At 54.5% G+C, this 22,376-nt stretch overlaps 1 protein-coding gene and 1 long non-coding RNA gene across 3 annotated transcripts; one reads left to right on the top strand and one right to left on the bottom strand.

The window, feature by feature from the left end:
* Positions 1-2,231: 2,231 nt before the first annotated feature.
* LOC109146199 lies at positions 2,232-8,444 on the bottom strand. Of its 2 annotated transcripts, none has more exons than XR_005602599.1 (3): positions 8,202-8,444; positions 8,031-8,107; positions 2,232-2,710 (listed from the first exon to the last, which is right to left on the bottom strand). It is a non-coding gene; the product is annotated as an uncharacterized LOC109146199 (long non-coding RNA). The 2 variants fall into 2 exon arrangements; XR_002048095.2 differs by having other exon boundaries at positions 2,232-2,503.
* A 3,953-nt stretch (positions 8,445-12,397) lies between these two features.
* Positions 12,398-17,715, top strand: LOC120410496 (E3 ubiquitin protein ligase DRIP1-like). Its single transcript, XM_039557319.1, has 2 exons — positions 12,398-12,672; positions 16,384-17,715. The coding sequence occupies exon 2, from the start codon at positions 17,044-17,046 to the stop codon at positions 17,572-17,574; it is 531 nt and encodes a 176-aa protein (XP_039413253.1). The 5' UTR covers positions 12,398-12,672; positions 16,384-17,043; the 3' UTR covers positions 17,575-17,715.
* The last annotated feature ends 4,661 nt before the right edge of the window (positions 17,716-22,376 follow it).

Genomic DNA, 22,376 nt, shown 5'->3' with positions numbered 1-22,376 from the left:
CCCCTGCACAGGTCCCTCCTCTCCTATAGCCTTCACTCTGTACACAGATGGAGGTTGACTGGAAGCACCTGGGTTAGCTCTTGTCCCTGCTCCCAGCAGGCTCAGGGCAAAGTGACCTGCACGTGGATGGCAGTGCCTAGAGTGGCTTCAGTACAGGTGGGAGCCCAGTGCCAGCTCAAGGATTTGGTTCTACAAAGTGACCCAGGGGAGGTGGAGGCCCTCAGGCAATGACCATCTCCACCGTGGTACAGGGATCCTGTCCTGCCTGTGATGAGTGAGAGGCACTTCTGGCCACGCTGGTTATTTCAGCATCATCTGCAGCACTTCCTTCAGCACGGCTGGTTCCTATTTCTCATCCCTTCATCCCCTGCTTTCCCAGAAGAGCAGACTTTCTTGTGTCCAGAGTGTCTCCAAACACACTGCAGCTGGAAGGGGACTGACTTTCTCCCACCTCAAGCCTCTCCTTTTAAAAGATCTCCCATCCATATTTACTCCAGCAAGCTGTGGCCTTCCAAGCTCTTCTTCCACCGAGACAGGTAGATGCCACTGAAATCCATCCCCAGCTTCCTGTGGGTCTCACTGATCCCTGCCTCACTCATGGCAGCCTTAGCAACATCCCCATCCATGGAAGAAGAGGCACAAGGGCTTGCAGGAGACTGTCCCACATGGTTCTTCCAGAGCCTTTTGCTGATTTGTTCCAAAATGCCTCTTCTAACAGACATTTGAGAAATTGTAGTTGCTGCTGAAACAACAAAGACACCTGAGCACATAAATATTGGTGGAAATGCTTGGACATACTGACTCCACAAGTAGTTACAGCACTAGCCAGATAAAGATACTTCTACCACATGACAGATGGAGGGGAAAGATGCAGAAGAGAGCTTGGAAAACATAAAGGATCCACTCAAATTACAGAAGAGCAGTTTCTGGAAGAGCCCAAACTATCTTTGCCTTCTGCACATGGTTCCCAGACCTCTTCCATGGACCACTCACCACTCCTCTCTCCCTTCTCACATCATGCTTGCGTCCCAATGCTTTCTCCATCTGTCGAGGGGATGGCTGTGATGTGCTGATGGGATGGGTGATTTTCGCTTCACATCTCTTTCCCTTGCTCTCCCAGATGGCATCAGGGCAAATCCAGGGGCGAAGGAAGAGGCTCGGATTGCAATACCTCTTGTACTCCAGCGACCTCCTGCATTTCCAGATGTCCAGCCACTAGTCATCTGGAACATCACCAGCCACATGCAGAGCTGCTTCTACACCTCCTTTTGGTGCTAGAGAATCTTACCTCTCTCCATGATGGATTCCACTCCACTCCTGGTGTGCATCCCTCTTGTGGATGCTCCTTCGACAGCTTTGCCAGCAGAGGAGAAACTCTTCCAACACATGGCTTTCCTTGGAGGTACCCCATGGCAGAAGCACAGCAGGCCAGGCCTGTGTCCTCTAGGCCACCTGGGCTGAGGGCTCAGGCCTTGATCTCCAAAGGACCCAACAGGTCTCCAAGGTGGTTCTTTCTGAGGAGTACAGCCCACCACAGGAAGCCGTGGATGGAAAAGGAAAAGTGTCCTGGGTGGCCTCCAGCTGCAAAAAGCCATTCTTTTTGGAGTGCAGGAGGGGTGAACTGCATGGTGCAGTCAACTTCGTCCTCTGAACATCCATCAGACACCTGCTTTGCCAAATTTTGTGTTAGAAAATGCACATTTAGTCACACAGTGGGTCCTGTCTCTCACTAAATACATGCACCCACCTCTACAGGTTCTGGTGAGACCCATACCTTGGTGCCTGGGTGCATGGTTGGTCCCATTCCCAAATGCCTGTGTCTGGCTGACTAAGCTGAGATTAAACAGCAAAGGCCAATTTTTAGTCATGCTGGGAATTTTTGTCACCTTTCAAGGCAAGAGCTCCATGCTCTGGCTCCGGTGAGCAGGAGCAGCTTTACCAGAAAGGACAGAGCTAAGTCAGTGCCCCTCAGACTTTGTCCCAGTTACCCAGAAACGTCAACCCTTCCATCTTCATAGAACAACCCGAATTATTGTCACACATCCCAAGTTCGTTGCATTGCAACACCGCACATCCCGGCCGTTGTGTTTTCCAAAAGAGGATGCTGCTAAAAATTACATGAATGATGAAGAAATACAAATTAATACACCCTCTGCCCAACCACGGGTCATTGGTGATGCATAAACACAGCTGAACCCCGGGGGAAGAACAATGCCAAGTGAAACACAAGGTAAAATAATACTGTTTATTTCCACATCTCCCTCATTACTGCAAGGCTGTGTGTGTGCGCTGCGGTTTGTGGTTGAGATGAGGCTGCACTGGAGTTTTGGTTGTGTCCTAAGGAAAGGACAGTGGGTGCAGCTGGGATAAAGTTAGAGCTGGCATGGCTGTGTGGGAGAAGACTTGGCTTTACCACAGAGTTGGCTGCTGCCCACGGCACAGCTCATCCCAGAGCCAAGGCAGCTGAACAGGGCTGGAGCCGAGCCCGGTTGTGTGCGGAGCTCTGGAAAACATCAAAAAAGAGGGAAATAGGGAAATCTGTGATCAAGGCACCACACCATCACAGGTATCTCACCCAACTCTTTGGAGCAGTTATTTCCATAGAGGTGCTCCTATTCAACTGTGGAAGCTTTTGGAGCTAATGTTGTTCCTAGGGCTGGCAGTTGTGATGAAAACCCAGGTCACCTTGAGCGACTAAGGAGAAAATGCCCTGAAAATGGAAGAAAAAACCAAAGGGGAATCAACTGAACCTCGAGGTGGGGTGGGCTGAGGGAAGAGGGCAATACACACTCGCCAGGAGTTTGGGCTTGGGAGTTAACTTGTTTCCCTATAGAAATAGGAATTTCCAGTTTGTGGCTTGGAGAAGGCTGGAGCCTGCCCATGACAAGGATGTCAGCATGGTCAACCACGAAAGCTGGGCTCAAATTCCTGTCCTGTCCTGGCCCCACATGTGAAGGCAGGTGAAGGCAGGAAGAGCAGCCTGGTGGGAACACATTTTCCCAGATCACCTTCTGTCAATAGCAATGGTGGGACAGAAGCTGAGGCTGGACTCAAGTGGCAAAGGTGCCTGTCTCAGGAGATGGGAGATGGTGATGCTGGGTCCTGAATGGACCCTGTGGAGGAGGATTTGGGGAACTGATGGGTGATATACTGGACATGAGCTGGCACTGTGCAATTGCAGCCAGGTGTCTGCTGGGCCACATCCAAAGCAGTGTGGGCAGTAGGACTAGAGAAGAGAAGGCTCTGGGGAGACCTTAGAGCCCCTTCCAGTGCCTTAAGGGACTCCAAGAGAGCTGGAGAGGGACTTTGGACAAGGACATGAAGTGACAAGGCAAGGGGAAATGGCTTCTCACTGCCAGAGGGCAGAGTTAGATGGGATCTTGGGAAGAAATTCTTCTCTGTGAGGGTGCCGAGGCCCTGGCACAGGATGCCCAGAAAAGCTGTGGCTGCCCTATCCCTGGAAGTGTCCAAGGCCAGGTTGGATGGGGCTTGGAGCACCCCGGGCTAGTGGAAGGTGTCCCTGCCCATGGCAGGGGGTGGAACTGGATGGGTTTTAACAGTAATTTCAAACCCAAACCGTTCTGGAATTCAGTGTTCAGGCACCCAGGAGGGGCAGGGAGAAGTCAGGGGGCTTCTGCAGAACTGGTTTACCTCGCCTGTGTAAGAACCTGGGGGAAATCCCAGCCTTCTTGCCTGATGCCAAGCCTCTCCTGGAAGAGGGAGTCACGCATGCCCTGGAGCCCAGGTCAGCATGGGCCTTGCAGCAGCTGTAAGCCACTGTGGGAGTTCCAGCTCTGAGAGCATGGCCTTGGCTGATGATGGACTGGGACCAGCTTGGCATTCCCTGTGACTCCCAAGGCCTGACAGATCCCTGGAGAGCTGTGGCTGGCTTTCCAGAAACAGGCTTGCAGGCCCTCTTTGGATCTATGTGTCAATTTTGGTGCTATGCTCCAACTGCAGAGTCACCGTGCTTAGTTTATTTTTCAGGAAATGCCACAAACCTGTTTCCCCACTGGTTAGGAGAAATATTCGGTGTCAGGTTTTGACTGTGTTGCAAAATGCTGTTTTCTACCTGGGATGAGCCAAACTGGCCACTGGAGAGTTGGAGCTGGTGTTGTTTGAACCAATATTTGCTTCTAAGTATTGCTTCTAAGTATTGCCTAATTTCTAAACCGCACACGGCAAACAAAGAGCTCTCTGTCGATTTTAAGCCGCTCTTCCCAGCTTGGAGTACTAAGCCCAGCTGCAGACTGGGGCCTCTTGTCCAGAGCTGCTTACCAGCTCATACCATTACAGATTTGCATTTTTAGGTTGGAAACTAATGGCAGCTCAACAGCCAGGTGCCAGCAGCTCGACCCTCCGTGCCTTGCATGGCAGCTCTGCAGGACGGTGCCACTGCCCCACATCGTCCCCATGCACATCCCCCGCTCCAGCAAACACCAGCTGGCCCAGCAGTGCTGAGGAAACAGGTTTTCTTGACCTCCTTGCCCAAGCAGGCCCCTCTTTAACTGCCCAGCCCCCTTGCTGAAGTCAGCAGTGGTTTCTGCTCCACCAGCCAGCGGTCCAGGCAAAACTCACCCTCTCAGACATGCAATTAGTGCCATTCCTCCTAAAGAAGGATCCCTGCTTGCTTAATTAACCCAAAGGTTAACAGGATTACCAGCAACTCTGTGCAACTGTGATATTCCTGAAAAGATTTTGGAAGGGAAGGTGGTGAATTCCTGCTGAAGACACTCTTGCAAAGAGAGCCTGATAACTCAGCCCTGCCTCCTGTATATTTTCCAAAATCTGTGGGAACAAACTGGTAAATACTGCTATCTGGGAAAGAAATGGCAGGAGTGCCAGCTGCCCTGTGTGGCCGCAGCACCCTCTGCTCCTCTCCTGCAGGACCCCAGGTCCAACACCAGGGCACACACCAGGCAGTTGCACAACACTTCTGTCCACAAAGTGGCTGTGTCCAGCTCCCTGGGACATGCCAGACGGTTTCCACAGGGGCATGTTCCCACAATGAGATGCTGGACCATCCCAGAGATGTGGCTGGCTGAGAACAGGAGAAAAAGTGGCTTATTTCCAGAGGCAGGGAGCTGTGGCTCTCATGAGACACTGTGCACACATCCAGGGACGTTCCCCTGCAGTAGCAGAGCCCAGGGATGGGGACAGAGGCAAGACTGTGGCAGAGCTGGTCAAGAAGACCTTGTAGTGAGAGGGGAGGAAGAGTAGAGGAGCACAAGGTGAACCTGGGGGTGAGCCACTGCCAGTCCACTGCCATAAGGGGACACCCAGCTGGGTGCCAAAGGAGCAGGGGGACATCACTGGAGCAGGTCCTGGCAGATGCAGCCAGGGGAGCAGCTCTGAGCCTGTTGCAGAGTGATGCTGTGGATTTTGCTGGACAAAGGGTCACTTTGCAAGTGGCTTTGCTGTGGGCATGGAGCTGCAGGTGGAGCAGGCAGCAGAGGCCAGCAGCCAGAAGGACACAAAGGAGAAGGCAAGGGGAGACACCAAGAAGGGAAAACTTGGGAACCGGCTTCCCGGAGCAGCACCAGCAGTACCAGATGTGGGGCTGGAGCATCTGCTGGAGCAGCTCTCTCTGCTAGATCTGACCCAGGGAGCAGGGACTGAACCTCTTCTCACCCTCCACAGTCCCCAGGCAGCCCAGCTGCACTGGCACAGCCACCCACCACTGCACCCAAGCACTGGAGCTGCTGGAGAGCTGCTCTGGCCAGAAATGAGATTTGGGCATTAAATGAACGGGAAAAGGGTCAGCTCACCAGTGGGTCAAGCTGAACTCTACCACTTGCTGTTCAACCCCTTTCCAGTTAGTTAATTTATGGTAATCATTAAGCCCCTGTCCATGCGGGAAGCTTCACAATAGCTAATTTTTAATCTGTCACCACAACTACACGCTGCTACATGTGTCCTGGTTGAAGCCACCTTCCCATTTAAACACTCTTACAGCCAATATAATTCCCTGCTGATTAGTAGTGGTTGTTTTGAAACCACAGAAAAATCTGTTGGCCAACATTCCCTTCCACCCTGTAGTTTTAAAGCAGCATTAAAAGGGAATTAATGGAAATAACACTTTAGAATAACAGCAAAGCTTAGTCTTTATTGGAGACCCTTTGAACTCTAGTTAAATTAATTTCCCTTCTGCTCTTGAGATTTTCAAAGACAGACCTGTCACGAGCCGTGCAAACATCTCACCCTTTAGAGGTCAAGAGCTGAGTATGACCCCAGTGAGCAAATACTGGCCCCAGGACCTGGGAGGGCATCTCCTCCCTACCCCCTCTGGTGACCACCACACCACCAGAGAAACAACTGCCCTGCCCAGGGATCGCTGAGGAGCCCACAGGCACGCTTGACCTTTTGGTGCCTCCTCTCACTCCTAAGAGACAGAGGAATTTGTTTCCTGCTGGCCGGTCAAGATGTTCTCATCAAGATAAAATCCGAGTGGGATGGCTCCTCCCGTCCTCACTCCTGGGCCACCCGGGGCTGGCACAGTCTTGAGGCACGGCTGGACCCTGGCTCTCAAACAACCTCGTCCTTTCCAGTAATTACTGTTTTGCAATGTGGAAAATAATAAAAGTCTTGGGGCTGTTAAGAGGTCTGGGATGAGAAGGGGGGGGAGCAAAAGGCCCAGCTGAGCAGATTTCAAACCCCCTCCTGAGGACTTTTAGACTCCCGTGGCATTTTAATCCTCATTGCATTTCCAGCTGCAGGGATAAAGGAGCAGAAAACATAGGCAGAGATGAGGGGGCTTCAGGACACAGGTCTGGCTGGGGCTGGTCTCAGTGAGGGAGCTCTGGGCTGGGGTGGACAGGAGGATGCAGCAGCGCCCTCCCAGAGCCCCCCAGCATCATCCACTGGGTCCTTGTCCCCACCCTCTGCTCATGTGGGTGCTGTGACACCGGGCAATGTGATGGCAAAGCCCAGCTAAAGTGTGACATGGCTCTAACAGCTCCTGAAAACTGTTGCAAGAATAAGGAAGGAACCAGAAAAATTCTTGCTTCAGATGCTTTGTTAAAAGTTGCGCAAGGTGGAGGGACGTGGCTGCACTCTGTAGGTGTAATCATAGAATCCCAGAGTGGCTGGGGTTGGAAGGGAACTTAAAGCTCATCTAATCCAACCCTCCTGCCACTGACAGGGACCATTTCCACTATCCCAAGTTGCTCCAAGCCCTGTCCAACCTGGCCTAGGACACTTCCAGGGATGGGGAGTCCAGAACCTCTCTTGTTGTTGTACAGCGATCAATGATCAGTAATGATCAGTTAAGTTCTAGGCAAGGTATGGGGAGAAATGGTTTCATTCCGCTGCAATTCCCTTTGAATTTAAGTTCCCTTTGAATTGCAGTGGGAAGAGAAAATGAATTCCTTTTGGGGAGTCTGCTCACTGCCAGGCACTGAGAGTCTCAGCACAGCCGTGTCCACAGCCTTGCAAGACCTGATCTGACGCTCTGCCCTTCCACCTGCACACCTCTGACCACCATCCTCCTCCTCCTGTCATCCACTGCACTCAGCAGGTCCTGCCACACCTCTGCCAGGTGGAACCTGGAGGGACACCACAGCCAGAGAGTGCCAGGGCCACGTGCCAGGGGGAGAGAGAGGCAATGAGCCTTGGAGAAACGCTGGTCATGTGCAAGAGACATCCCTTACCAAAAGGCATCACCTGCTCCTACAACCCCATCCTCCCTCATTTCCAGCCTCACTGGGGACCTCCACTAAAATCTTCCAGGAGCCTGTTCATGCTCAGCTGATCATTCCTGCCTGAGCAATGCTGGAGAAGCACTGGTCCCCAGCTCCACCACAGCTCTGCCCTTGCCTGGCCATGGCCTTCTTGGGCCTGATCCCAACCCACAGACAGATGCCACTCCTCAGCCAGACCTTGGACCTGCCTGGTGGTCCCCAGGCTGTCTCCAACTCAGATCTGTCCCCAGATCTGATCCCAGCCTCAGACCTCCCTCGTCACCACCAGATTCCCAGGAGATCTGGACTCTGAGCTGAGTCCAGCTGTTGTCCAGGGCCAATCCTGCTCACCTTGGATGGAGACTCTGGAGGACAAGGATCAGGCTGGGGTCCCCATTCCTTTGGGAGCAGTCAGTCCTTGCGGTATCCTGGCACGCAGGCAAAAACACAAAGCTCTCCCCTGGTCAGACCAAGGAATGGGGCAACAAGACCCCAACTCTTTGTAGGGCTTTGATCCCATACTTCAATCCATTTCCATCCCATTTTATCCTGGGCCATGGTTTCTTGTATGCAGCAGTAGGATTTTTCCATCAAACCAAACGTTTCTGCTGAGTCCTGGCTCTCACAGGAGTCCCACAGCCCCGTGCTGACATCAACACCATCCTCATAAACAGGTCATGGAGACATAACATGAACAAACAGCAGGAAACGCTTTGTGAAGATCCTGTTACAAACAAGATTTTTGTTTCTTTTGCACATTCTCTGAGGTGGGAAATCCCCGAGAAAAGACCTGGCCTTTAGTCAAGGTCACCAGACTTGTGTAATGACAGCAGGCTTCAGGGAAGTTGGAGCCACCAACCTCTGTGTCCTTCCTTGTCTACCACGAGGGATTCCAGCACAGATTTTCAGAGCACAGCAGCAAACAGCTTCCCTGGGGGAGAGCTTTATACCAAGAGACCCATCAGCTTTTTTCTCCTTAGCATAGTATTTCCATTAGCAACTCTTGCAGGCTCTGGCTGTGACAGAGGATTTAATCAACTAGAGAAGACAAAGAAAGCAGCAGGTTGCATTGGTTTAGCCCCTAAAAGTTAAACTGAGCTGCCTCTCTCATTCCAGGGTGTGGACAGCTTTCAGAGGGTGCTTACAGCAGGGTAAGAGTATATAGACTATATAGAGTATCTCATGTTAAAGGGCACAGGTGGTGGCTCAGAGGTTATTCCCACCTTCAGCAATCCAAGCTGAATTAAAGGATTAACTGCAAGTTGAGCTGTCCTGGTTTTAAGGAGAGACATAGGCACCTGGAGCAGTTCAGGGTTATGTCTGCTGCGCTCACAAATGCCAAAGTACAGGCTGCTCAATTGTCCAGCAGCCACGGTGCAGTTTCTCCTGGTCACAGGTGACCGACCAAAAATAAAAGAGGTGTAAGCAGAAAGGGCACTGGGAGAACACAGAGGATGTGCTGTGGCCAGAGTCCTGTGCCAGGGACATTGTCCCCAGCTGGGGCACCTGGAGTTCGGGACTGTGGCCAGCTCCGGTTCCAGCTCCTGGCAGCACTCAGGGTCTTGGCTTGAGGGGACAAACCAGGGAGCAGTATCCCAACCCAAACCTTGGACATCATCATCTCCTGAAGGATTTCAGTGGGGTGCTGGGTCTGCTCAAGTCATTTTCCTGCATCTGCAATCTTCTTGGCTGACCCAAGACAGGAACTCCAGTTCTTGGGCACAAGACACAGCCCTGCCCCAGGAACAGCACGTACAGCTGGACCTGGGGCTGCTCTTTGAGCTCTAACACATGGCAAGATTCCCAGTTTGGGTTCCCAGTTTGAGGAACTATCCCCTTTTCTTTCTTTTTTCTTTAACTCATCCCTTACTCAGTTCACAGTTGTCAAACTCTCATGTTCATGCACCTCCTTCTCAGAGACTTTGACGGTGAAAGGGAAGGCAGGGGACATCTAGAAGGTCGTGATCTGTAAGATTAGCTGAGGTTAAGGAGCAATGTAAAGGTGGAGAACAGTTTTTTGCACTATCTCCTGGTGTTAGCTGTTCAAAGGAAAATAATTCTCCCAGACTGGCTGAGGAACATCTGGAAAGAGACACCTCCTGCACCAACAGAAGGACAGTGGTCCAAAGGTCTCTGAACAGTGATATCCATTCCCTGGGGTGCAGGGGCGGTTCTGGAGGGGCATCATGCCCAACCCTCCCTGGAGCTACCACCCATGGGAGCACATAGACCACCCCTCAGAGATGGTCTGCAGACTCTGCGAGGCTGGTGGAAACCACCGCAGCTACACAGACACCCAGAGAGTTCTTCCACTCCTTGTGAGCTGCCCTCATATCTGTCATTCATCCTAAGACACTTCAAACCACGTGTAGGTCTGTGGCTTCCCCTTTTTCCCCTTTCAATGCCAAACAGCCTGGAGTGCTCCATTCCCTCTCTCCTGGGGCTCAGTTCCTCATCTCCTCACTTCTCCCCAGCCTGGACCTGCATTCCCGTTACTCAGAAATTGCCTTTTCGAAGATGGGATCAACTGATGGGAAGAGGAGACAGCTCCTTTAGGGATGTGGTGTCCCAGCTGATTGTTTGCAACAGTTTCTGCTCCATTCTTCCCTGCTTCCCAGCTGAGCTTTGCTGGGTGAGTATCTCCACACGGATCTGACAGGGGAAGGATGTCTCATGATCTGTGCCAGTAGCAGTAACATGCCCCCCATGCCCGCACACACCTCTTGCTTTGATCCACGCTGTGTGCCATCTGCACTCCCCCAGCCTGGTTTTGCAGGGAATTAGTTGTTTTCCTAAATATCAGCTCTTGCCTCCTTACAGCATCCCAGGGACAGGCACCAAAAAATGCATCGACTCCACCCAGCTCCATGTCTGGTGGGACAGAAGCCCCTCTGAGCAGTCCTGCCAGCTGCCCCAGATCAGGGTATTGCAGAAGATACAGAAGATAACTGTGAGGAAAGCAAATGAGGCAGAAAAGATAGAAATAAAACTTATCCCAGGGAAGCTGTGGCTGCACCATCCCTGGCAGTGTCCAAGGCCAGGTTGGACAGGGCTTGGAGCAACCTGGGATAGTGGAAATGGTCCCTGCCCATGGCAGGGGGTGGAATGGGATGAGCTTTAAGGCCTCTTCCAACCCAAACCGTTCTGTGATTCCATGAAAAATGGCCCAGAGGAAGATCATTCCCCTGGCCCATGGCAGAGAAAAGGATCCAAAGCCAAGGCAGCAGAGGTGAGGGGAGCACAAGTTGTAATAGGTGATTCCTGGAACAAAGTTCAACCCACCTGGAGCCTAATGAGTCCCATCTGTGCAATCGGCAGCTGCTTGCTCAGCAAACACTCCTACCCCAGCCCTGCTGCTGCTGCCGCAGCCTCGACAGCATTTTCAGAGAAGGGGATGTTTTAACATCTGCCAAGAACTGGTATTTGGACCACTTATGCAGCTGTGGGGTGCGGCGTGGGGGATATACCTTCACACACAGCCCCAGTGCACCCCATCCCCCTCACTGAACCCACAGCGTATCAGGGAGTCCACCCCCACCTTCTTCAGCTCCTTGGCTTTCTGTAGGACTCTGTCCACTTCCTGTGGGACAAATGTGCCCTCAGACTCCATGGCAAGACAGAGATCTCTCCAGGCCAAAGAGCCAGGTGAGAAGGGACATCAGGGGAGACAGGGCAGGAGGAAGGAATGAAGGCAGCCACGGACCTGGTGCAGGGGCAGAGTGTCTGGGCAAACATGCGGGAAGGAAAAGAGCAGATTGTGCTCCTCTTCCTCACAACATCCACCTCAGTCTGCTCTTCCCTTCCGGCCCCAGAGCCCTACATAGAGCACCCACTCTGCTCCTGAGGCCACAGCTCTCAGTCCCCAGCGCCTGTCATGACTCTGATGAGTTACAGCTCTCCTCACACATAGACTCTGGACCCGAATTTGTCCCTCTGAACCTCCGACCCTCTGCTGCCAACAAGAAATGGCAGCGGCAGCCTTGGCCCGGCACGTAGCGCTGTTTGCACAGCCCTTGCTCAAACACAATGGCCAGAGCTGGCTCTGCAGCCCCCCCAGGTGCCACGACCTCCCTCTGCCCGTGGCGAGATCACAGTGGAGCACTGCGCACCTCCGCCTCCGCTTTGGCACCCGCAGGAGCTCACTGTGGCCACCGGGGCCAGGCTCCCCCTGAGGCTCACCTCGTCACTCTCAACTGACCCACACTGCCTCACAGGGCACTGACACCCCAGTTAGGTCAATTACTGGAGTTGGATATGGTAATCAACCATAAGCAGTGGTTTATAGTTAATTAATGAACCATATGGCTAATGGTTTAATTAACCATAAACAATGACAATATCGTACAGTGGGGCTTGGTTGGTCTGGGAAAAGATGACAGTGACTTGGCCAATGTCCAAGCCCTGGATACCCTCTGTGTCAACGCTGTCCTGGAGGCAGGAAGGGATGGGAATGTGGTTTATTGGCAGCCTCGATGCCAGGAGAACCAAGCAGGGAGCTTGGGAGCCTCAGCTGGAGCCTGACCTGCAGCTCCTGCTTGAGCAGACACTCCCCATTGACACCTTGAGCTGTGAACTCCCCTAAAGCAGCACCATCACATAAAAAAGCCTCAAAAATTAGTAAACCATTAAATAGATAAATAAATAAATTGATCCATCAGCAGTCACTGGGTCAACAAAGAACCAATGCCCCTTGTAGGAGAGCTTTGAGTCCAGTCCTGCTGGAGACAGGAGGACAGGCCACCCTTACCTTTTGGGTTCATTATGTGTGCAATGGAGCAGTTGTAGGAGCAGAGCATCAGCTTTTCATTCATAGTTGAGGGTGTCACACACTCTCTTGTGGGAGCTCCAGGGACCAGAGCATGAAGCTGGTGGGACCAGCACAACTCAGACCTGAAGGACTTCCTGCGGGGATTTGACTTAAAATTCCTTCCTTCTTGGGATGAAGATGGTGGTGGTGAAGGAGCCAGGCCACAAAAGACCTGGAAAAGCAAAGGTATGAAGTGAGGCTGTCTGTGAACTTTATCCCCTTTGCAGGTTTCCAAGGCCCCAAAATTAATCTTCTTGCCCTTAAAATATGTCAAGATTCCTCCATTGCAACTGAGGATAGAAAACACAAATCTCAGGAGCTTTTTTTCCTACAAAAAGTAACTCTCAGCAGGAAATACTTTATTGTGCCTGCTCCCTGGGCAAATACCTGGATTTTCACGCTGCTTTGATGACCCCTGCAGGGACAAGCAGTAAAGGTCTTGAGTTTTAATTTCTTCCTTACCTAGAAGTGTGGTGTGGTCATGGGCACTGCCTCGGGCTCTTGCTGGGCTTGAAAGGAGGAGTCTGTTCCCAGAGATGTTCAGGGGTAAGGAAGAGCTTGGGCTGGAAGTAAGGCTGCTCTCTAAGGAAAGAGCTGGGTGTCCTGGCAAGAGCTTCTGGCCTGTTGTGCCCTGGCACCTCTAGGAGAGAGCCCTCATGTACTGGGGTGGCCTGGGGGCTCAGACGGAGCTGGGAGGGAGCTGGGGTGGGGAAGGAGGATGGAGCTGCCTGCTCTGGCGGGGTCCGGTGCCTGCCCAGGGCTGGCTGTGGGGCCCCCGCAGGCCCCTGTGCAGGGACTGGGAGGGTCTGGGCTGAGGAAAGCTGCCTGTGGCTCCTGCCAGGAGGGGAGGCTCCCCAGGCTGCCGTGGGCTCAGATAAAACCCTCCCTCTGCACGGCCGGGCCCGTGGAGCTCAGCACAAGCTGCTCCAGCTGCACCTGAGGAGCTGAGGTGGCCGGGAGCCCTCGCTGCTGCCGCTGCCCGCGCTGCACCGTGCCAGGCCCTGGCTGCTGCCAGGACGCTCCAAGGGCAGGACTTGCAGGTGGCTTTTAATTCAGACTGTCTCTGACAGCTGCCAGAAGAGACTCGGGTGGGAGGAACAAAGGGATGGACTCTGCCAAGCTCTCGTGGTGGCTGCTCTCCACCTTCTGTCCGAGGCAGCCGGGCTGTCCGGGCAGGGGCTGCGTTCTGGCGCTGCCAGCGGCGTCTCCGCGTGTGCACGGCAGGGAGATGATGATTCAGGGATCCATCCCCGTTTGGCTTGAATCTCCTTGTGCTTGAAGATGAACTGTGGAGCCTTGTAAAGAGAAGGGAAAGTGCTGATGAGGGTCCCGGTTGTGCCCTGGGCTTTCCTGCATGCACTGGCCCAAAGTGGGCCAACCAAAGGCACGGGGGAAGCTGTGGGGGCTTTGTTTGAGAGCCAGCAATGGCCAGGGACAGCTGGTGCTAAAGCCTTTGGAGCTGCCTTTCCCCTGCTGGGCTGCCCCAGGCTCCGGGCCCCATCCTGCCCTGGGACTGGGACCAGTATAACCATTTTGGGTTCCCTGAGTGCTTCCACTGGCCCCGCTCCCAGCACTAAGGGGTGGTGCCTCCAAACCCACCAGGGATGGGGCACCCCTGCAAGCAAGTTCCACTTCCTGAGACCCCACTTGTGACTGGCTCTGTCCTCCTCTGCTGAGCCAGGGCAGCAGACAGAGCTGCTGGGATGGACCTGCTGCATGGAACGTGGCTGTGCCCTGGGGACAAGCAGAGGCCGTGCCATGCTGCCAGGGCAGCACCCAGTGTCCCAGGGCACAGGCACCGTGTCCTCTGCTCTCATCCTGAGCTCATCCTGGGCTCCGGCATCCCCATCCCAGGGGCTGCCTCCCATAGCCTGGGATGGAGCTACTCCTGATGTTTCTAATTCCTCCTGTGAAGGTTGCTGTGTGCAGGGATCGGGTGGCTGATGCACTGCCAAGCTGATCAACCCTTTGCCTTGGCTGGGCCATGGCACTGAGGTGAAGCTGTGTCCTTGTGTGGCCAAGGTGCCTGCTCAGGTCTGGGAAGAAGCATCTCCAGCGTAACCAAGAGCGGAGCCTGGCACATAAGGAGACACTTCATGAGGATTAACTGGTCCTTTGCAAGGCTGCCACGATGGAAAGCTGTCCTGACTGGGGTGGGGGAGCAGATAGCGATGGGAACACCAGAGCTGAGGAGTGGGACAGTGCCCCAGCACCTGCAATGGGCACTAGGAGGGTGCACAAGGGAACTTGGAAAGAAGGGGTTAATGAGATGTAACAGGGAGCTCGGCTCTGAGCCACAGAAGAGTTCAACAGCCCTGCACAGAAAGGCCACAAAAAGCTGACACTGGGCCAATACCAACCGTGTGATAGGAAAGGGGGGACAAAGAGCCAACACTCTGAGAGGTGAAATCCCTGGGACAGACGGAGCTGTGACCACAGGCTGCAGGTGGATAACTGTGCTGGGGTGGCCTGTTGTCATCACAGCCTCTTCCATTCCCTGCACAGCGGGGCTGTGGTGGCAGGGATGGCGGCAGCAGCAGCAGGGCCCTGGAGGTGCCTGGTGCTGGAGAGTCTCTGCCAAACAACCTCAGTGTCTTGCAATGGTTTCGGTGTGGAGTGCTACAATGGTATTTTCAGGAAAAGTGGAGGAAGAGGCAAACAACTGAACAGATTCTATGCTGTATTCCAAAGCTGCTGTATTTGAAGGGGAAAATGCTCACTGGGGCTGATAAATGATCACCCAGACATTTCTCATGAGCTCGGAGAAAGCAGGAGGCTTGGGGAAGGTGGAACTTTGCAAATAGGCTCTGCCCTGTGAGCAAGTGATTTTAACTGTTGGTACTCCGGGTTTTTAAGTAGAGGGTGTTGATCAGCAGCGTGAAGCTGAGGTGGAGGCCGATCATCAGCAGTGTTGTTACGATCCGGTTTAGACCCAGAAGAGCAAAGAAAAATTATGTCTCTGTGTATAGTCCGGAAAGAACTTGAAATGTTCAAAATACATCCAAAACTGTGATTAAAACCAAAGGAGGTTAGATGTTGGTGCCAAACAATGGATGTATTTTATTTAATAGTAAAAGGGGGAGGGGGACAGGGAGAGAGGTGACAGGGTTAGGGAGCGTATCGCTCTTCCGAGAGTCCCAGTGTCGTCTCGTTGCTCCCTTCCATCTGGTCTCCTCGGTGCTGAGGGTCCCCTGCCGCCGTGCCACGCCACACTGCGCCACGCTGCACCACGCTGCCACACGCCGGAGAGTACAGAATCCCAGGGATTAATGCCCACTTTGGGCCAGGTGGGAATGCCCACGTGGCTCCCGTGCAGGGGCCAGTTTGACACTGTCCCTCCCAACACTGTGGATTTGTTGCATCATCTCTGGTGTAGGGTCTGAGGGCCCCTTTGGGGGGCCTTGGATGGGCCATGACAGCCCCCCTGCTGTCCTTCCCACGGCTGCGGCTTTTCCCCGGCTGAAGGGGCCCCTCAGCTGGGCTCCTCTGCGCAGTGGAGGACGGGCAGTCACTGCGCCTCTGCCCAGAGGCTTTTCCAACACGCATCCAAAGCCTCTCTCCCTCCACCCTTTGGTGCAGGCTCTGGGCCAGCCTGGCAGCTGACAGGCCTGGGGCTGTGCTCTCCAGCTTGGAGGTGTTAAGCTTGTGCTTTGTGAATGTCCCCAGCCCTGAGTGGTGATGGGCCTCTCAGAGCCCCATTCAGGGCATGGTAGTCTTCTCTGCAGCTTTTGCAATACAGTTTTTAAAGTCCTTCATGCAAATGTTTAAGCCAGAAACTATAATATTTCAGTCTCTGACAAGTCTAGCCCAGGCATCAGTACTGGGCCTTCCTTCTTGATAGTGGCCTGAATAATGGGGCCCAGGGCACCCTCAGCAAGTTTGCTGAATTTCCTACAGTGGGAGGAGCTGCAGAGACACCAGAGGATGACTCTGCGCCCACAAGGACCTCAACAACCGGGAGAAATGGGCTGATGGAACCTCCTGAAGTTCAACCAAGGGCTATGCAGGGTCCTGCCCCTGGCGAGGTGCAGCCCCAGGCACCAGGACACACCATGGAAAGCAGCTCTGCAGAGCAGCTCCTGGCGAGTGTGACTGGCACAGCCCCACCCCAGCAGAGACCGCCTGGAAGGCAGCTGGGTGAGCACTGAGCCCACGGCCAGGTCGGCTTTGTGCCACAGGGTCCGTCTCTGTGCATGGGGGAGCTCCTGGGTGTGCCCCTTAGAGCCCTGTGATGTCACCAGTCATGATCACTGTGCCATCACTTGCAGTGGGTAGGTAACTATGGACACCAGCGCTGGGCAGTGCCACAGCACTCAGCCTGGGACACGCTGGCAGCCGAGGAGCTTCCGAGTGCTGCCAGTGTGTGAGGAGCCGGAGCGCTGCCGGAGTCTGAGGAGCCTCTGGGTGCTGCCAGCGACCAAGGAGCCTCTGGGTGCTGCCAGTGACCGAGGAGCTTGTGAGTCCCACGAGAGGCCGAGGAACACCTGAGTGCCACCAGTGGAAGCCAAGCCTTCGAGTCCTGCCAGCAGCTGAGAGGAGTCAGGTCCGGGAGCAGCAATGGAGGAGGCCAGGCAAGAGCCAGCAGCGCCGCGAGCCGTCAGGATCTGCCGCATCTGCGTGGATCCCCTCCGCAGCCCCGCTGCCGTGGAGCCCTGCGGACACGTGTTCTGCCACGCCTGCATCCAGCCCCGGGCTGCCCCCGACGCCGCTGCCACCTGCCCCATCTGCCAAGAGCCCATTGGGGCCATCCGCCTGCTGCAGGGGCAGGACAACCGTGCCGGGCTGGCCCCGCGTCGCCACCGCCGCCGCCTCCATCCCTTCGTGGCGCGGTGGCGGCAGCGGCAGCAGCAGGAGCAGCAGGAGGAGGCAGCTGCTGGAGGTGGCCGGCGCCGAAGATTGGCTGATGGGGACCGGCCGCCCAGCCCTGTGCCCCGCCAGCGTGCCCGGAGAGAGCTGGAGGAGCTGGACAGAAACGGGCAGGAGGAGAGCAGGTGGCCGCGGAGCGAACGTGAAGCGCTGGGCGGAGGGGACAACGGGCGCCGCCCCGCCGTGCTCCCCCCTGATGGGCAGCCTCCATGGCCCCTCTGAACTGAAAGCCCGGATGCCACCGAGGGCTTCGCCTGGTTTCTTCTGCCTGCTTGCTTGAGGGAGTGGGAGCTGTGGGAGGGAAAGCATTTAGTCGTAGGAACTTAGTTAGAGAGTAGGATACTGATAGTGAAATTAGCTGTAAATAAACACTTTTATTCATTTGAAGCATTAGAAAGCAGGCATTCTTTATTAGCGCCGGACACACGGAATAATATCTCCTTTAATCTGACGTCTGTGGTGAAACTTCGTAACAGGGTCCGTTGTTATTCCGTCCCGATCACACCTACCCATCACAATGTGCCTCCCAGGTAATACACAAACACCACTTTCCTAGAACTAATTTCCATGCATTTGCCTTCTCCTGGAAGTCCTTTTTTGGTCCTGGAGGTTGTCATAAGGGGTGTCTGGTGGTCACATTCACCGAGTGCTTCAATATTACTTTGAGCTGCTGCTGCGAGCAGAAGGGCAGAGGCGGCGGCAGCGGTTTCTCTTTCTCGGCGCTCCGCATACAGAGAGGCGCTGAATGGAGCCGGCGCCCGTGCGGTGCCGGCGGGGACAACGTGGCCAGCGACGAAAACATGGTGAGCAATTCCCCAGCACAGAATCCAGATGAGATCAACTTCTCAGCGCTGCAAAATCCTACAGAAATCCTTGAACTGCTGGAATTTGTTGCCAGTGGTACTTGGGAGCAGCGCTGTGACCACAGGCCTCCCAGCTGCAGGTGGATAACTGTGCTGGGGTGGCCTGTTGTCATCACAGCCTCTTCCATTCCCTGCACAGCGGGGCTGTGGTGGCAGGGATGGCGGCAGCAGCAGCAGGGCCCTGGAGGTGCCTGGTGCTGGAGAGTCTCTGCCAAACAACCTCAGTGTCTTGCAGTGGTTTCGGTGTGGAGTGCTACAATGGTATTTTCAGGAAAAGTGGAGGAAGAGGCAAACAACTGAACAGATTCTATGTTGTATTCCAAAGCTGCTGTATTGGAAGGGGAAAATGCTCACTGGGGCTGATAAATGATCACCCAGACATTTCTCATGAGCTCGGAGAAAGCAGGAGGCTTGGGGAAGGTGGAACTTTGCAAATAGGCTCTGCCCTGTGAGGAAGTGATTTTAACTGTTGGTACTCCGGGTTTTTAAGTAGAGGGTGTTGATCAGCAGCGTGAAGCTGAGGTGGAGGCCGATCATCAGCAGTGTTGTCACGATCCAGTCTAGACCCAGAAGAGCAAAGAAAAATTATGCATATAAACCGGAAAGAACTTGAAATGTTCAAAATACATCCAAAAATGACATTAAAACCAAAGGAGGTTAGATGTTGGTGCCAAACAATGGATGTATTTTATTTAATAGTAAAAGGGGGAGGGGGACAGGGAGAGAGGTGACAGGGTTAGGAAGCGTATCGCTCTTCCGAGAGTCCCAATGACGTCTCGTTGCTCCCTTCCATCTGGTCTCCTCGGTGCTGAGGGTCCCCTGCCGCCGTGCCACGCCACACTGCGCCACGCTGCACCACGCTGCCACACGCCGGAGAGTACAGAATCCCAGGGATTAATGCCCACTTTGGGCCAGGTGCGAATGCCCACGTGGCTCCCGTGCAGGGGCCAGTTTGACACTGTCCCTCCCAACACTGTGGATTTGTTGCATCATCTCTGGTGTAGGGTCTGAGGGCCCCTTTGGGGGGCCTTGGATGGGCCATGACAGCCCCCCTGCTGTCCTTCCCACGGCTGCGGCTTTTCCCCGGCTGAAGGGGCCCCTCAGCTGGGCTCCTCTGCGCAGTGGAGGACGGGCAGTCACTGCGCCTCTGCCCAGAGGCTTTTCCAACACGCATCCAAAGCCTCTCTCCCTCCACCCTTTGGTGCAGGGTCTGGGCCAGCCTGGCAGCTGACAGGCCTGGGGCTGTGCTCTGCACCTTGGAGGTGTTAAGCTTGTGCTTTGTGAATGTCCCCAGCCCTGAGTTGTTACTTTGTCTTATCTTCATCAGCGAGTGGTGATGGGCCTCTCAGAGCCCATTCAGGGCATGGTAGTCTTCTCTGCAGCTTTTGTAATACAGTTTTTAAAGCCCTTCATGAAAATGTTTAAGCCATAAACTATAATATTTCAGTCTCTGACAAGTCTAGCCCAGGCATCAGTACTGGGCCTTCCTTCTTGATAGTGGCCTGAATAATGGGGCCCAGGGCACCCTCAGCAAGTTTGCTGAATTTCCTACAGTGGGAGGAGCTGCAGAGACACCAGAGGATGACTCTGCGCCCACAAGGACCTCAACAACCGGGAGAAATGGGCTGATGGAACCTCCTGAAGTTCAACCAAGGGCTATGCAGGGTCCTGCCCCTGGCGAGGTGCAGCCCCAGGCACCAGGACACACCATGGAAAGCAGCTCTGCAGAGCAGCTCCTGGCGAGTGTGACTGGCACAGCCCCACCCCAGCAGAGACCGCCTGGAAGGCAGCTGGGTGAACACCGAGCCCACGGCCAGGTCGGCTTTGTGCCACAGGGTCCGTCTCTGTGCATGGGGGAGCTCCTGGGTGTGCCCCTTAGAGCCCTGTGATGTCACCAGTCATGATCACTGTGCCATCACTTGCAGTGGGTAGGTAACTATGGACACCAGCGCTGGGCAGTGCCACAGCACTCAGCCTGGGACACGCTGGCAGCCGAGGAGCTTCCGAGTGCTGCCAGTGTGTGAGGAGCCGGAGCGCTGCCGGAGTCTGAGGAGCTTCTCAGTGCTGCCAGCGACCAAGGAGCCTCTGGGTGCTGCCAGTGACCGAGGAGCTTGTGAGTCCCACGAGAGGCCGAGGAACACCTGAGTGCCACCAGTGGAAGCCAAGCCTTCGAGTCCTGCCAGCAGCTGAGAGGAGTCAGGTCCGGGAGCAGCAATGGAGGAGGCCAGGCAAGAGCCAGCAGCGCCGCGAGCCGTCAGGATCTGCCGCATCTGCGTGGATCCCCTCCGCAGCCCCGCTGCCGTGGAGCCCTGCGGACACGTGTTCTGCCACGCCTGCATCCAGCCCCGGGCTGCCCCCGACGCCGCTGCCACCTGCCCCATCTGCCAAGAGCCCATTGGGGCCATCCGCCTGCTGCAGGGGCAGGACAACCGTGCCGGGCTGGCCCCGCGTCGCCACCGCCGCCGCCTCCATCCCTTCGTGGCGCGGTGGCGGCAGCAGCAGCAGCAGGAGCAGCAGGAGGAGGCAGCTGCTGGAGGTGGCCGGCGCCGAAGATTGGCTGATGGGGACCGGCCGCCGAGCCCTGTGCCCCGCCAGCGTGCCCGGAGAGAGCTGGAGGAGCTGGACAGAAACGGGCAGGAGGAGAGCAGGTGGCCGCTGAGCGAGCGTGAAGCGCTGGGCGGAGGGGACAACGGGCGCCGCCCCGCCGTGCTCCCCCCTGATGGGCAGCCTCCATGGCCCCTCTGAACTGAAAGCCCGGATGCCACCGAGGGCTTCGCCTGGTTTCTTCTGCCTGCTTGCTTGTCACCGCAAGACTGAGGAGAGTGGGAGCTGTGGGAGGGAAAGCATATAGTCGTAGGAAGTTAGTTAGAGAGTAGGATACTGATAGTGAAATTAGCTGTAAATAAACACTTTTATTCATTTGAAGCATTAGCAAGCAGGCATTCTTTATTAGCGCCGGACACACGGAATAATATCTCCTTTAATCTGACGTCTGTGGTGAAACTTCGTAACAGGGTCCGTTGTTATTCCGTCCCGATCACACCTATCCATCACAATGTGCCTCCCAGCTAATACACAAACACCACTTTCCTAGAACTAATTTCCATGCATTTGCCTTCTCCTGGAAGTCCTTTTTTGGTCCTGGAGGTTGTCATAAGGGGTGTCTGGTGGTCACATTCACCAAGTGCTTCAATATTACAGGTGACCTTTCTTTGAACTTTTTCTTTGGGCATGCACTGCTGCTTTTTGTTACCTAACTTGAAAAAAACCCTCTGTAGTCCTCTTTATCTGTTTCTCCACTGGTTCCACCTACGTTTATCCTCCTTTGTGCATACCTTTACATCCTTTTATCTTTTTTGCTAGTTTTAGAGCTCTATTCAGCAACTTCAGGGGACCTGAAAATTTCTGTTCTCTGTCTTATTTATCAAGTCCCCTCTTTTCTTGCGACTCTCTTTTAGACAAGTCTCCATACTTCATTTTCCAGCACAGTGTTACAAGAGCCGTAACATTGAATACAAGTGAGTACACACAATACAATGATTAAGGTGTGTGTTAGTTTAAAACAGTCTGGGGTTTATTTTTGGTGAGCGGGGGAAGCCCCAGAGGCGACTTCTGAGAGAGAAGCTGCTCGAAGCTTCTACTCTGTCCAGCAGAGCCAATCCCTGAAGGCTCTGATGATGGACATGTTGCTGGCCTAATTAGAGACGTTGGTAACACCTCTGTGATGACATACTGAAGAAGGACAAGAACGCACGCAGTCCTTCTTCTTCGGAGGGGTGGGGAGGCGCGTGGGCCAGGGCCCTCCCGGGGCCGGGAGCGGCCAGCGGCCGGCACCGTGCGGCCGGCGCCATCTCGGGACAGCTCGCAGAGATCCACTCACCGCCCGTGATAAAACGTGCTCACACCGGAGCGGGTGGATGCTAAAAAGCTGTAATCCAGTGGGAAATTCGAGCAGAGAGAGAAGACCCTTCCTTCCAGAGATAGAGAAAGAGAGCTTTTGCTTCAAAACCAGAACAGCTTGTCCTTAAAAGACTCCGCCCCATGAACTAAATGACCCACGCTATGCAGTTTCGGGAAGACTGCTTTGCCCACGGGAGGGACTCACGTTACAGCAGGTCGGGTGGGACTGGTGTTTGTGAAAATTAGAGCCACGCTAGAAAA

Source organism: Corvus cornix, chromosome 9 (assembly GCF_000738735.6).
Source record: "Corvus cornix cornix isolate S_Up_H32 chromosome 9, ASM73873v5, whole genome shotgun sequence".
Taxonomy (NCBI): domain Eukaryota; kingdom Metazoa; phylum Chordata; class Aves; order Passeriformes; family Corvidae; genus Corvus; species Corvus cornix.
The sequence above is the reverse complement of the archived record's forward strand: the minus strand, read 5'-3'. Positions and strand labels throughout refer to the sequence as shown.

What these genes read in the sequence shown, in the direction of transcription:
- LOC120410496 (XM_039557319.1), top strand. Translation starts at nt 17,044, where the DNA reads ATGGAGGAGGCCAGGCAAGAGCCAGCAGCGCCGCGAGCCGTCAGGATC.